Source organism: Ostrea edulis, chromosome 7 (genome assembly GCF_947568905.1).
Source record: "Ostrea edulis chromosome 7, xbOstEdul1.1, whole genome shotgun sequence".
NCBI lineage: Eukaryota > Metazoa > Mollusca > Bivalvia > Ostreida > Ostreidae > Ostrea > Ostrea edulis.
Window position 1 is genome coordinate 85,277,442 of NC_079170.1, and position 14,494 is coordinate 85,291,935.

The 14,494-nt window shown below is 35.0% G+C and overlaps 2 protein-coding genes across 2 annotated transcripts in view; both read left to right on the forward strand.

The window, feature by feature from the left end:
- The window catches only part of LOC125653998 (serine/threonine-protein phosphatase 6 regulatory ankyrin repeat subunit B-like), a 1,068,599-nt gene that overhangs the window by 69,320 nt on the left and 984,785 nt on the right, over positions 1 to 14,494 (forward strand). The gene's annotated exons all lie outside the window — the stretch shown is intronic.
- LOC125654488 (uncharacterized) lies at positions 312 to 5,243 on the forward strand. The gene is made up of 5 exons (XM_056145883.1): positions 312 to 498; positions 1,904 to 2,167; positions 2,280 to 2,423; positions 2,526 to 2,726; positions 4,937 to 5,243. Exons 1-5 carry the CDS (start codon positions 312 to 314, stop codon positions 5,056 to 5,058), a joined length of 918 nt encoding a protein of 305 aa, XP_056001858.1. The 3' UTR covers positions 5,059 to 5,243.

The following is a 14,494-nucleotide window of genomic DNA, read 5'->3' on the forward strand; positions in this document are numbered from 1 at the left end:
AATTTTCCGAGTGTTTTTAACAAATCAGAACCAATGTCTGCTAACGCATACAAGGAAACAGACAAGGCTTTCTGACCTAAACACGGAAACGATTTAATCTGTACTTGAAAATTTGCGTCATATGTATTACGCCCTTGATTGCATTTGATTTGCGTTATCACGCCTCTGTTTACGTTATAACGTATTTGATGGAGTCTGTAAGTCTCGGCACATGATCTGCGAGAAATATCGCATCTGGTGCATCAAAATTGGTACTGTATAAGTTTTACATCGAGAAATTTCACTTCCGGGCAATCGTAAATGTGAAAGTCATGGCGCTTTCAATAGCATACTGGGCATCGTACATAAATGGCCAGAGCAAGCTGACCAAAAAGAGCGAGGCTGCAGTAGAAAGTGGAAGAGTGTTGAGGTTTACCTTCGACCATGAGCTGCGAGTGATGAACTCCTCGTTGCAGGCCTCAATGCGAGATACATCGTACGAAGCTACACCTGATAAGTGTGAATCAGCCATTTTAGGCCTAGACTTCAGTTTAGGGTATTGAATAATAGTAGAAATCTTCTCAGGATATATATTTTTTCCTCAAAGACATGCGATACAGTCATGTATTTTATTACAATTTTAGTGGAATCCCCACCGACTATATTTATAAATACTACATACATGTACACATCTATCGCGTGAAATTTCAAATTACCTACCTAAGTTCTCGATCGCTATTTGATATTTCCTAATGGTTTAACACTAACACAGCACTTCATTAAGCAGTACTGTAAAACAATGGACCATTGTGTATTCGATGTATTCATTATTTATACATCATGTGTTTTTCAAATCTAGGTTTTTCTTGAAGAAAGTGACAATGGTATCATAAAAGAGGCTTCATGCCAGTGTCCAATGAATGTTACCATGTGGCAGCAATACTACTGATTGGGTAAGTTTAGATACAAATATTGACTTGTTTAATATGTACCTGACTGTAATTGTGTAATGAAATTACATAAACCTTAAAAAGTGCTAACGGGATATTCTGGCTTGGTGCTATTTTTTACTTGCTTGCATGGTATATATATATATGTATATAGGATCTCACATGGTTTCCTTGTTTATAAGCAGTTTTCCTGCTTAGGACTGACCAAGAGCTTTGCATGTCTTTTTTTTTTTCATTGAGTTATTAATAAGATTTGCTTGACAGATGTTGTTGACAGATTTTAGTATTGATTGATTTTAATATGTATGCAATATTTACATTGTTTATTCCAGAATTATTGACATGTTTTATTTTCCATTTGAAATACTTTAACAAGAATTTCACTGAAAGTATTGTATTTGGAAGTAAAATATGATTTGGACATATGCAAGGTGAAGATAACGAACAGTGATCAATCTCATAATCTTGTGAGACATAATTATTCCAATATTCAATCACCAATAATAATCAAGGAACCTGTTGATTTTGATCTGTGGATTAAACTGAAATAATATTTTTTTAACCATTTATTTAGTGCAAGGTGACGATAACGAACAGTGATCAATCTCATAACTCCTACAAGCAATACAAAATAGATAGTTGGGCAAACACGGACCCCTGGACACACCAGAGGTGGGATCAGGTGCCTAGGAGGAGTAAGCATCCCCTGTTGACCGGTCACACCCGCCGTGAGCCCCATATCCTGATCAGGTAAACGGAGTTATCCGCAGTCAAAATCAGTGTGCCAAGAACGGCTTAACAATCGGTATGAAACATGTCAGACAGCATTTGACCCCATGCTAAGTTGTATTGACGAACAAGATCGTTATAACGACCATAGAATTTGCGAAATGCTGACTTCAATCGAGACTGTTGAAATCCCTGTACCATCAACTTGCAAATGCATTTTTCAATGTTCTTTCTTTTCGTAAAAGCTCTGCATTGGATTCTGTCAAAGGAACCCGAGATTGAGGCACTACCTGTACCAATTGTTGAGGACATTCTTTTGTGCCAGGAGTACCTTACAGCAAAGGAGCCACTCGCATGGCTGAGGCAGCAATTGATCGTTTCACCTGATAGAGTAATACAAACAGCCTTCCTCACAATTGGACAGAGAGATAATGCTACCTGGGCAGCAGTAATGAAGCATATATTTATTGCTTCTATTTTTGGACCAATCATTGCAGCTGCAAAGCGCAAAAAGTAAACATACATTCATGGTGAATAGAATTGACTAAAATTTCAGCCCAATTTTAAGGTACATTCAGGTGAAAAAGAATCTTATTAGCAATGGCATATGCTTTCCTTTCCACCGGGTTAAATATTTCATAAAGAAAAGGTTATTGAGTGCCTACAACTTAGAAAAAAAAGCCCCCATCCAGTGGGGTGTTACACATGAGAGTGTTGCTATAAAGGAATACTGCAAAGAAAGGGGTGTAACAGTATTGCCAACAGGTATCTTTATTGACAAAAACGTTTGTTTACATATCATTGATATTGTTTATTCTTCTATGAGGACAATAAAGAATATTTAATTTAAGAATATATTATTTGTAGGAATATGGCTTCATGAGACAGGAGTCTTAGGGGCTTCACCTGATGGTTTTGTGCAAGGAACTTTTAAAGACAGTTTGAATGTGCACCTCCAGCATCCTCAGAGGAAAACGTTGCCAGACATAGTGGAGGTCAAATGCCCTTTCTCAGCTAAGGACTTGACTGTTGCAGATGCATGTAGTACAATCAAGGATTTTTACTTAGGTATGGCTATATACTGTATTGACTTAGATTAGAGATATCATCTGTATGACATTTAATGACTGTCATTACTTTTTAGCAATTGGTTGTTGTCCGTCGTCGTGCGTTGACAATTCAATTTTTTTTTAAACTACTTGATAGCTTGATTTGACCAATTTTCAAAACTCTTCACACTGCACATGTGTAAGAAAAGCTAAATACATCTAGTGATGAAGACCAGGAAGGCCTCCACCTAAATTGACAATTTTATGATCCCTGGGGATGGAGTTCTGACCCCAGGGTGGGGCCAAATTTAGTATATATTTTTATGTACAAGTTTGCTTATATTGTATTAAATCCAAATGCATACTTAGGAATAGCAGACTACTATTATTAATAACAGACTCTTAGGTGATTGTTACTTGTTAGAAATTAGTAGAATTAACAGACTATTAAGTGATTGTTACTTGTTAGTTAATCAGATCGTGTGTCTAGTTGAACAGATATATTATGTAAATGATCGCCTCACTGCTGTACCCCTTTTGTCACACCTGTTAATTAATATCCGTGTGTGACCTGTTAATTAATATCCGTGTGTGACCTGTTAATTAATATCCGTATGTGACCTGTTAATTAATATCCGTGTGTGACCTGTTAATTAATATCGCTTGTTGTGAATATAAGCAAATAAACAAATCCATCTAACTTATAAAAGATAGATGTCCTTAATGCGTCGTATTAATAAGGACATAATTATCATATACGTTTCTATCTCAGTTATATAGGTGTAAACTGTAGTACAATGTAATTACAACTTACAATTAACCATATGATACTTTCCGCTGTTTTTCTCTTTAAATTACACGTCTCCATATGTGTAAAAAAATTCTCAAGTGGGACATTAAATAATGTACAATCAATCTCTTTAAATTACATTGCGAGATTCGTGTGTGTGTGGGGGGGGGGGGGGGGTCACAACATAGTCTGAAGTGAACAAAGACATGGCACTGCACAGAGTTGTTCGTGTTATAGAACCAGTGTCGGGTAAGCCAAAAGTTGTTTCCTTTCTTGAAATGTTACAATATCGGTATTGTTAAACCTCTAGATCATGTGAGGATGAATGATATCTACACTTACAAACGTTTGACGATATTTATAAGGATTATTATTATCATTATTATTCACGTCGATTGTGCTTGAATAACGCGCTTTATCGTCTCGTGGTTTTTTGGTTTGTTTTGGGTTTTCCCTCTGCAAATCAGCGCGTATTGTCAGCACAATTGAAATGTCGAAATATTACATATTTTTACATTAGAATATTTTTAAAGAGTAATTGACAATATCCTATGTCCTAGAACTTGTGCTTATCAGTCAAGAAATTAGAAACAGCCATGGATGCTTTCGCGTTGGCAATGTGACGTCAAAGTTTAGTAAGGCAAGAACGTGGTGATGTCATGGTACATTATCAATGAACAACAACATATACTCCACTTTGCTTTTGGCATGATGTTTTCCCTATAATAGCTCTAAAACTTCATCGTTATTTCGGATTTCAAACATTTTGGTTGAGCATCACTGAAGAGACATTATTTGTTGAAATGCGCATCTGGTGCATCAAAATTGGTACCGTATAAGTTTTACATTCGAACGTTTTTCATACCCAAATCGTGTTGAAATGTAAAAGTGCACGGTATTTGAAATACATGTATGTAATGTAGTTTTCAACTTCCAAGATAATACAAATACACCTGCCTTGGATTTCTCGAAAAAAATTCTCGATTGAGTTTTCTTTTATTTGAGCAATTGTAAATATGAGTAAAATCTCAGACCTAAGTCCAAGTTTCGACTTACGTTTTGTTTTTTTTCCTGAGAAAACTGAATTGTACTATTATCACATCTGTGCAGATCAAAATTCAAAAAATCGTCTTTGTCTGAGTTTTGTAGCAATAATTTCTATTTGAGAAATATCTTAAAGTTTTAACAATATGACTCTATCTAGATTGTTAAAAAAACCCACCTAATTAAAAGGTTACCTTCCTTGTGTTAATACTGAGTTAATTACATCTACTATAATATCTGGAATGAATGGTTTGTGAAGAACTTCTAATCTACATTTGGACAGAGGATAATTTGAGGACTGTTGAGTGTTCTAATTTGAAACCGTATTTCTTATACATGTATGTCTCTGAGATAGGTTGGGACGATATTGATTTAAGTTTTGTACATTTTTACAGTTTTAGAGCGGACTCTTGGTAAATCCAAAGGACCCCCACCCTGCTACCAAATACAGCTGTATAGTGAATTTCTGGAAGCTAGTATTCAAAGACCTGTAATTATTCCAGCTGTGTATAATTGAACCTCTTCTAGATTTTCAACATCAGACTGTGCATCCAGACCAGACTTCAACTGCATCTTACAAACGATGTATACGTTTGAGATCAAATATCTCTAAATAAATTTAATTTATGGGTTTTTTTATTAAACACAAGTTTTTGTAAGCTTTGTTTACCAAACTGTCAATATGATCTGACCATCCTAAATCTGAAGATATAATAATATAAATTATTATCATTACCAATATGATCTGACCATCCTAAATCTGAATATACCAATATGTACCCAAATGATTCGGTTGTGAGACATAATTATTCCAATATTCAATCACCAATAATAATCAAGGAACCTGTTGATTTTGATCTGTGGATTAAACTGTAATAACCTTTTTTACCATTTATTTAGTACATTGAGATCAAACTTAAGATTTTGATCCATTACATACTTATTATTTGAACATTGTTGCAGTGAATTACCAGCATAGCGCCTGCAGGCTGATCTCGTTAATGAGTTTCAGCAATGCCATTTACATGTAGCAGAAATAATAAATGGCTGAGGTCAGAACCTTGAGGAACTCCAACATTTTCAGGGTTTATATTCAAAAGAAGAAAGTTTGTTTTTATATATAACCCTTTGTGATCTGTCGTTTAAGGTGGTTACTAACACCAAAATTTTATTTAATGGCTCGATAGTCATGATAGTTAAAGCATTTCATAAGAAGTATGATTTCACCACTGAAAGTTCACTTATTTCATGAATATGATTTATTTTAAAAGGCGTTTTGTTTGCATTAAAGGAAAAGGCAACCCAAAACATTTTTACATGCAAAATGATAGGATTAATCATATGATAAAGATTTGTCATAAAATTATGTTGATATATAGCCTAGATAAGTTTCAGTACTAATTTGAAAACGTCAAAAATTGAAATTTCCGCGATCGATAGAGGCTGCCATGATGTGTAGCCCTTTTGTATTCAAGACCACAAAAATCAATAATTTTCACGTCACACCGTCTGTTCCAGTTTTGAAGAAATTCTAAGATCATCCACAGGTGCTTGGGTTCAGGACAACCCACCCCCTCCGAATAAGCTACACGAGTTGATTTAATTATTTTTTTTTTGTTTAAATATTTCTAATGTAGCAATATTCCATTATCACCTGCATATGGTGTTTATATATCTCAAATGATTCAATATGCAAGAGCTTGTTCTGCGTATAGTCAGTTTTTAAATCGAGGTAAGCTACTGACAAACAAGTTGATGGTACAGGGGTTTCAACAGTCTCGATTGAAGTCAGCATTTCGCAAATTCTATGGTCGTTATAACGATCTAGTTCGTCAATACAACCTCGCATTGGGTCAAATGCTGTCTGACGTGTTTCATACCGATTGTTAAGCCGTTCTTGGCACACTGATTTTGACTGAGGATAACTCCGTTTACCTGATCAGGATATAGGGCTCACAGCGGGTGTGACCGGTCAACAGGGGATGCTTACTCCTCCTAGGCACCTGATCCCACCTCTGGTGTGTCCAGGGGTCCGTGTTTGCCCAACTATCCATTTTGTATTGCTTATAGGAGTTATGAGATTGATCACTCTTCGTTATCTTCACCTTGCATGCATTAAAAATATTTTCAACAAAAAATTAATTTAATTAACTGTATTATTCGGAGGGGGGGGGTCCTGAACCCAAGCACCTGTGAGATCATCAAAGATGTGCATGTGGTAGATCTTACGAATAAATAGGTTGATCACTTCCTGGCAAGCAGTTAATTACACTAATGCGAAGGGGAGATGTGAAAAAAAAGTTGTTTTTTCTCTCGAAATTCCCGACTCAACCAAGTCATTTGAAAAGAAAAGACTACGTAAACTGTGGATCCATCATTTGCGTATTGACAAGTTGTGGTTCAAGACATTTGTATGAAGAACGTTTACCGTCTGCCTTGTCTCCGACTCGACTGAACGTCTTCTTTTCTCAATTTCTTCTTTGGAAAGAACGGGCTCAAATCTATACGGCTCCAAACTTAACTGTTCGTGACTTGTCATGTTTACAGTGCTGCTGATGAAATAAACCGGAATTGACGGTGTGACGTCATAAATTAAACTTCAATGGCCACTCTCTTAGCGGCGGGTAATTTAAAATACATGATATATTAAGATTGATTTAATTGTTAAGCAAGGATTTTTGTTGTTAAAGACTGTCAATTACGATATTAGTAAGTAATACTTTATTCATAAAAGAAACTATGTGGTTAGGGTTGCCTTTAAGAGAATTTAGATTCCATAGGGACTGGTTCACGTTTTTCGATAGGAATATTTTTTTCATTTTTTATGTTAGAAATTAAAAATATAACTAGTTTAATGTTGACAACCAAAATTTTGCATGGATAAGAGCAATATTTTAGCTTTGATTCTGTGTTATGTAAAAAAAAAAAAAAAAAAAGGCTCGAGGTTTTTTTTATGTAAACAAACAAACCAGTGAAATGTCAATTTTGTAATTTAAAGCATCTTCATTTTGTACAATCACAAATTTTAACTTTTAAATGAAACATTTTACCTAAAGTATACTTGAGATGTGATGTAATAAACTTGGATCAATGTCCATTTATTTTGAAATCTTCGCAAACAATACCACATCTCAATCTTTGCTTTCAAAACAAATAATAAATTCTCTATAATGAGCTTCTGACATGATAAATAACCTTAATTTTGTTTTTGTGAAACCTTCTAAACATATTATACTGTATAGATTTTGATCAATTAAAGTGAAAAACAAATGGGGGGGGGGGGGGGTCGTGAATCAGTGCATGATATGAATATGTAATAAAACATGCCTAAAAGAATCAGATAGACATTCTAATTTTTAATTAAGAAATATTTATGAAGATTTCTTAATGTTTCTTACATGTACGTCTTTTATTAAAATATTCATGAAAAATTTCAATTAGAGAAAAGAAATATCTAACAATTTCTTTTTTAATGAAAAGGAAATGCAATGGCCAAAAATTTAGAAATATTTCGATTTTTCAAATTTGAACCAAGCCCGATGGAATTATAAACAAGAGTACCGAAAACGGTACATAATGCGCCCGTGAAAAGCTTATACATGTAACGGTACATAATGCGCCCGTGAAAAGCTTATACATGTAACGGTACATAATGCGCCCGTGAAAAGTTTATACATGTAATGTTACATAATGCGCCCGTGAAAAGTTTATACATGTAATGTTACATAATGCGCCCGTGAAAAGTTTATACATGTAGCGGTACATAATGCGCCCGTGAAAAGTTTATACATGTAGCGGTACATAATGCGCCCGTGAAAAGTTTATACATGTAGCGGTACATAATGCGCCCGTGAAAAGTTTATACATGTACATTGCATATGGTGTTTTACTTCAGCTATGATTTTGCTTAAGGTAGTACATACATGTACATGTATGTATCAGCCATTATCAGGCTGTGACATACTTTCTTTACATCGTATGATTAAAATGTTCTAGCTTAAACACTGTGACAGGAAATCGATAGACGAAACAAAAGTTCTGGTTAAAAAACACTCCCCCAAATTTTCACCAAGGTCAACAACCTGTAATTATTTAAACATCTAAAAAAATCGAATATTGTCGAGAATTAAAATTTTTGCACTATGCATGCACATAGGTTCAAGTATTTTATATATAGGGTCCAGCTCCACAACTTTGAGTTGAGCTAAAAAGACAAACCATGTCCTTTATTATATAACATATTTCCCCTAAACGGACTAAATTCAACAACTTGTCATTTTTTCTAAATTAAAAAAAAAAATTAAAAATGAAGAAAATCAAAATCCTTGCCATGCACATGCACATCTTCAATATCCATACAAGCACTCTATAAAATAAGAATGTTCTCACTTGAAAAATGTGGGAGGAGTTAGCCGGACAGATTATAAATAAATGTTTATTCGGTATATACATACATTTACAAATGTATGCATAAATACCAAGGATAACCCATGAAAGCTCGAAAGCTTATTTCTTATGGGGTCCTTTGATGCACGGATGTTTGCGCTAGGAGGTCATTTAAATGTGGGAGGACACTGGAGTACCTGGAGGAAACCCACGTGTCCGAGCCGGCGACTGTCATACCCTCTCACATACAACCACTACCGATCACGGGGATCGAACTCGGGTCGCAGCGGCGGGAAGCGAGAGCGCTACCTCTGCGCTACCCGTACACCTCCATTAAAACATTGATTTTTTAAATAAAGGGACACAACTCCTGTAAAGGTGGTCGAAATGGTTGAAAATTGCAACATGATCTGGAGTGATCCACAAAGAGGCTCCAAAGCAAGTTTCAGCTTGATACGTGACAGAGAAATGAAAATAGAAACAGAAAACTCCGAACGGACTGACGTGCAGACACCGCTGTACCATAATTTATATCATATCGTCTACAGACGGACGTACAGTCTAATCAAAGTACTGAAAGTACTCATGGGAGTTGAACATTGTGGAAATTCAGTTAGAACAGATAGCACTGGAAGGGTAGGGGGATAAATGACTGAATATTATCATGATTTTAGATACAAATCAACTGTTGTTGTTTTTCAAAGCGTTACAACAGCAAACATGGATAATGGAAGGCCCATGGGCCACAACGCTCCTCGAGTAACTGAAGTTGTGTTGTTGTTTTCTAGAATTTCACCCCTTTATATTCTCATGATAAATGTGACCACATATTATGGCCCAAACATTCAAATCAATATGGTTATCAATGCCTTGCAGTTATGAAGAAGTTTTTTCCCCTGTATATATACATTCAAGTTTAATCCTAGTTGTAGCTAATTCTAAGGATTCATTACTTGAAAAGGTAGTCCAATATGCTAAACTGTCACCTGAGTATACTACAGTCCTGTAGAGGATCAATGGAATGGTAAATAATTGTATAATAACTCAAAATAAATGAAATGCAAAAAAATTAAAAATCGTCCGGCATCGGAAATGCACAAACCGAGTTGCGCAAGGAATGGGCATAAAGGAAACCGGCAGAAAAGTTTGCAAGAATTATCAAGCAGGAAGCAAAATTTTGCGTACATAAATTTCAGCCGACTTAAATCCTTTGACCTTGACCTTTAACCCTTGACCAAAATCAATAGGCTTACAGGGTTCGAAATTCACTTTTTCAAGCACTAGTCCGTACGGACTAGTCACTATTGATGTTCACTAGTCCGCAAAGCATTTCACTAGTCCATCCAGTATATCATTAAATAATCATTTTATTCAATAGTATTTAATGAAACCAAACACATCACAGTTGCAAGCAATTCATTTTCTGACACCTTCAGAAGAAAAAGACCACCATACTTTATTTTGCATTCAAGATCTTCAGAAGCATACAGTAACCTCCGAGTTAATCCTTTTATAAATGTCCATAAGTGTGTTCGAGATCGACGTTACCATTGTTTTCGTGCTCAGTTCTTACAGTCACAGGAGTTCGAAATTTTATCAATAAAGTCAATAAAATTCACTCGATTTACCAAGCCATGAGCTATAGTGTTACAAACTCCTGTGTTTGAGTCGTGAATGACGAGAACATGTGCGCACAAACGTGCTTGTTCTTAGATCACACTACTTGCACTTCTTGCACCTCGAATCCGTTCTCGTGATGCGTACTCGGAGTTCGGAATCGGCAGGAACTTGTGCTCGTTCGAAGAATGGCAGTCTTGAACGCACTCCATGTGTTTGAAAGATCAGGATGTTATAGTCACGCAAACACTTAATCATGCAGGTAATCGACCTTAAGTTCAAACATCTAAGAGACTCAGACAAATCTTGCTAAAATCTTAACCAATTCAAGATTGATTTCCGGATTTTCACTAGTCCGTACAGACTAGTGCTATAGAGAGTTTACTAGTCTGACACGTTTTTTACTAGTCTCGGACTTACGGACATGAGGTAATTTCGAACCCTGCCGGCTTCTTTGTCTCATCAAGGGAGATAATCCATCTAAGTTTAATTGAGATCCTATAATTTGTTAAAAAATTATAGTGCAGAAAACAAAATTTTCTCCAATTTCAGTCTATTTATAGCCACTGTGACTTTGACCTATTGACCCCGGAATCGATAGGCTTCTTGTCTTACTGAGGGTGACAATCGATCTAAGTTTGATTGAGATCCTATAATTTGTTCAAGAGCTATGGTGTGGAAAACAAAATTTTCTCCAAATTTCAGTGTATTTATAGCCAGTGACCTTGACCTTTGACGTAATGACCCCAGAATCGATAGACTTCCTGGTCTTACTGAGGGTGACAATCCATCTAAGTTTGATTGAGATCGTATGATTCGTTCAAGAGCTATGGTGCGGAAAACAAACTTTTCTCCAAATTTCAGTCTATTTATAGCCACTGTGACCTTGGCCTTTGACCTAGTGACCCCAAAATCGATAGGCTTCCTCATCTTACTGAGGGTGACAATCCATCTAAGTTTGAATGAAATCCTATAATTTGCTCAAGAGCTATGGTGCGGAAATGAAATGTTGATGCGTGCCGCCCAAAGGCACTTCATCAAATCATAAGCCGAGTTCGACTTCATCGCAATTCCGCTAAAAATGAAACACTAGTCAAATAATGTTATTCATTGCCAAGGTATTTGGGATTTTATACTGTGGATCAAACAGGGGGTGAATGAACCTGACAGTATGGGAAGCATATAGTGGAATCAGACTTGTGATGCTGGAAATCTATAGTGATTAATAAACTATACATGTACAAGATCCATAACTATTTTTTTTTTCAGTTTATGAGGGAGAATCCTCATGTCTCTTTCATCTGTAGACAAATAAACTGTAGACAAATAAACAATGTGTTTTGACCACAGCAATTTCCAATCCTTTTTGCAGCATAAATTCAACATTGTGGCAACTGGGTTAAACTTTGATAGTGAAGTAATACATGGCAGCACCTTATCCCATGCTCTTAAAATTTCTGTTTGACACACACTCATGACATCCACTCAAACATTACAGAGTGCAGCAAAATCCCATTGTAATAGGGGATTCAAAATGGATAACTGGTACAAAATATGGTACATACTATTCGAAAAGGATAATGAATTTGACATATTGATGTCTTGGAAAAGGAAATTCTGCCATCGGGGCTCTAAGCGTTTTCAAACATTGTCATTTGATAAAAGTGTTCTACATTTTTAAAAATAGAGATTAATATGTCTTAACATACATAGGTGAGAAAGTTTCCATTATTCCTAGTCGAGACATACCATGTATGCGCAAAAAATTCATAAACAAATATCAAAATACTCACGTAGAAAATGTAGACCTTACCGTCATCAAGCGCAGTGAAACACGCCATTTCGAGATTTTCGCCGACGAAAGCTCGGTAACAGTAATGAATAAGGTACACTCATTTTGTATCTATTTTGTGACTTTCTTTATTAAAAGGAACAGTTCTCTAATGTGTAACGTGCAATTACTACGTAATTCAATAACTTGAAGCATGAAGCAGTTTCACTTTGCAACCGGATATAAGAAATTTTATTTCGTATTCCGATCCCGATCGAAAGTTGTTGACTGGGAATGACGTGTTTTAATTCAATATACATGTAACATCAAGCATTTTTTTTTTATATCACATTTAAAAAAACCCAAATATATACACATACACAATGTTGTAGAGTTATTTCTTGTAAATTTTCTTGTAAGGTTTCGCACCATATTCGATATTTCGCGCCACGGTGTCAATAGGTCTTGTGTGCAGTTGTCGTTCGTTTCCCTATCAATGTTTATAGGTGACGCTGCGCTACAAACGACAATTTTCAACCTTATCTTTTATTTTTCTATGTATATCAGTATCAATTTGATCGAAATCTTGTATTCAAATTGATTTGAATACAATATCATTGCATTTACTTACATGTCAATTATCAAAATTAGATTAATTCAGAAAAGTTACATGGATTATTTAATGGCGGATGTTTATAAAAGTTTATGTTGATTTACCTAGGAGTAAATCAGCTGACACAGAACCCCCGTTGACGACCACTATACAAATCAATACAAATTACTACGCAGAAAAGTGCGTGATGACCAAGGGAGATTGAACATAGTTCAACTCCCAAAAATAAGTCATAAAGAACATTTCAGTTAGAAAACTAAATTTGCTTGTTGTAAAATGGTTTGCAAATTACACTTGTATATGAATTTATAACTTTATGAAAAATGTGTAAATTTAGCAGCAATTTCACTATTTCAGTTATTTCTATCAATTTTGATCGGGATCAGTACTTTTTTTCTCACAGGTTGCATTCAAATCCGAAATATGTGTATGGCGATATTTCTAATTAAAATTGTCATTTTATTTCAGTTTCTTTTTAAACATATTTGTCCCTTTTTTATCAAGCATAATCTTTCTTAAGATCTTAGCCGTAGATTTAAATTGATAATGACAAAACGCCGTAATCATTTTCATAAAAAAAAAATTATCATTCAAAAAATTAGAACGTCTATATAAGTCTCTTATGTAGTTTTTATTAGATATTCATATCAAATCAAAGCGAAGTTTGGATTTTAGAAATTCTTATTTGCAAACAAAGCACCTTTTTTATCATTCCCGAATTCACAAAATATCATATGAAATAATCGAGACACTCTTTCGATGGTGAAATCACAAATGCCGCGTAAAATGAGTTAATGCGCGCAATGATTCTACTGCTGATAAAATCAATTCTTCAAAAGATTTACAACAGGGGCCCATGGATCTTTTTATATTGCTCATCAAGATATGAATCAGAGGCACGATTGCAAAGCGCACTTTATGAATTCCCTTATTTTGCTTTTTAATTGCTAGATTTGTACTAGATCTGCATGGAGAGGAAGAAACATTGGATGTTGATGATCACTGTCATCATCCTATTCGTCAGCATTGGCATCATAATTTTTGGAAAAACTTTTAATCGTGTTAATAATTTATTTATCATTAATTCATAAAAGCATTTTTCTACAAAAAATAAATGAGTTAGTAATATATGTTTAAAAAAAGAATATTTATTTCCATTGAAATCTTTCTATCAAAAATTATTTTTTTTATGTTTACCGCGGCGGTCCTTATTGACTTACTAAACAGAGAACATTGTATACAACTCTAGATATCTCTATTAGAGAATCCTAGAGAACACTGTATAAAACTCTAGAGATCTCTATTAGAGAATCCTAGAGAACACTGTATAAAACTCTAGAGATCTCTATTAGAGAATCCTAGAGAACCCTACGCATTTTTTATTACAAGCGTGCATGTTAACTGTTTGACTATATTGGTTATAATTAATTTGTGGGGCAGCAGAGAATCTCAAAATAGCAAATGAAGTATATGGGTGCATTTCACATCAGAACAAATACACAGAAGACTCCAGATACACCCCCCCCCCCTTCTGGTGGCAAAATCCAATTAACACACATGCATGTA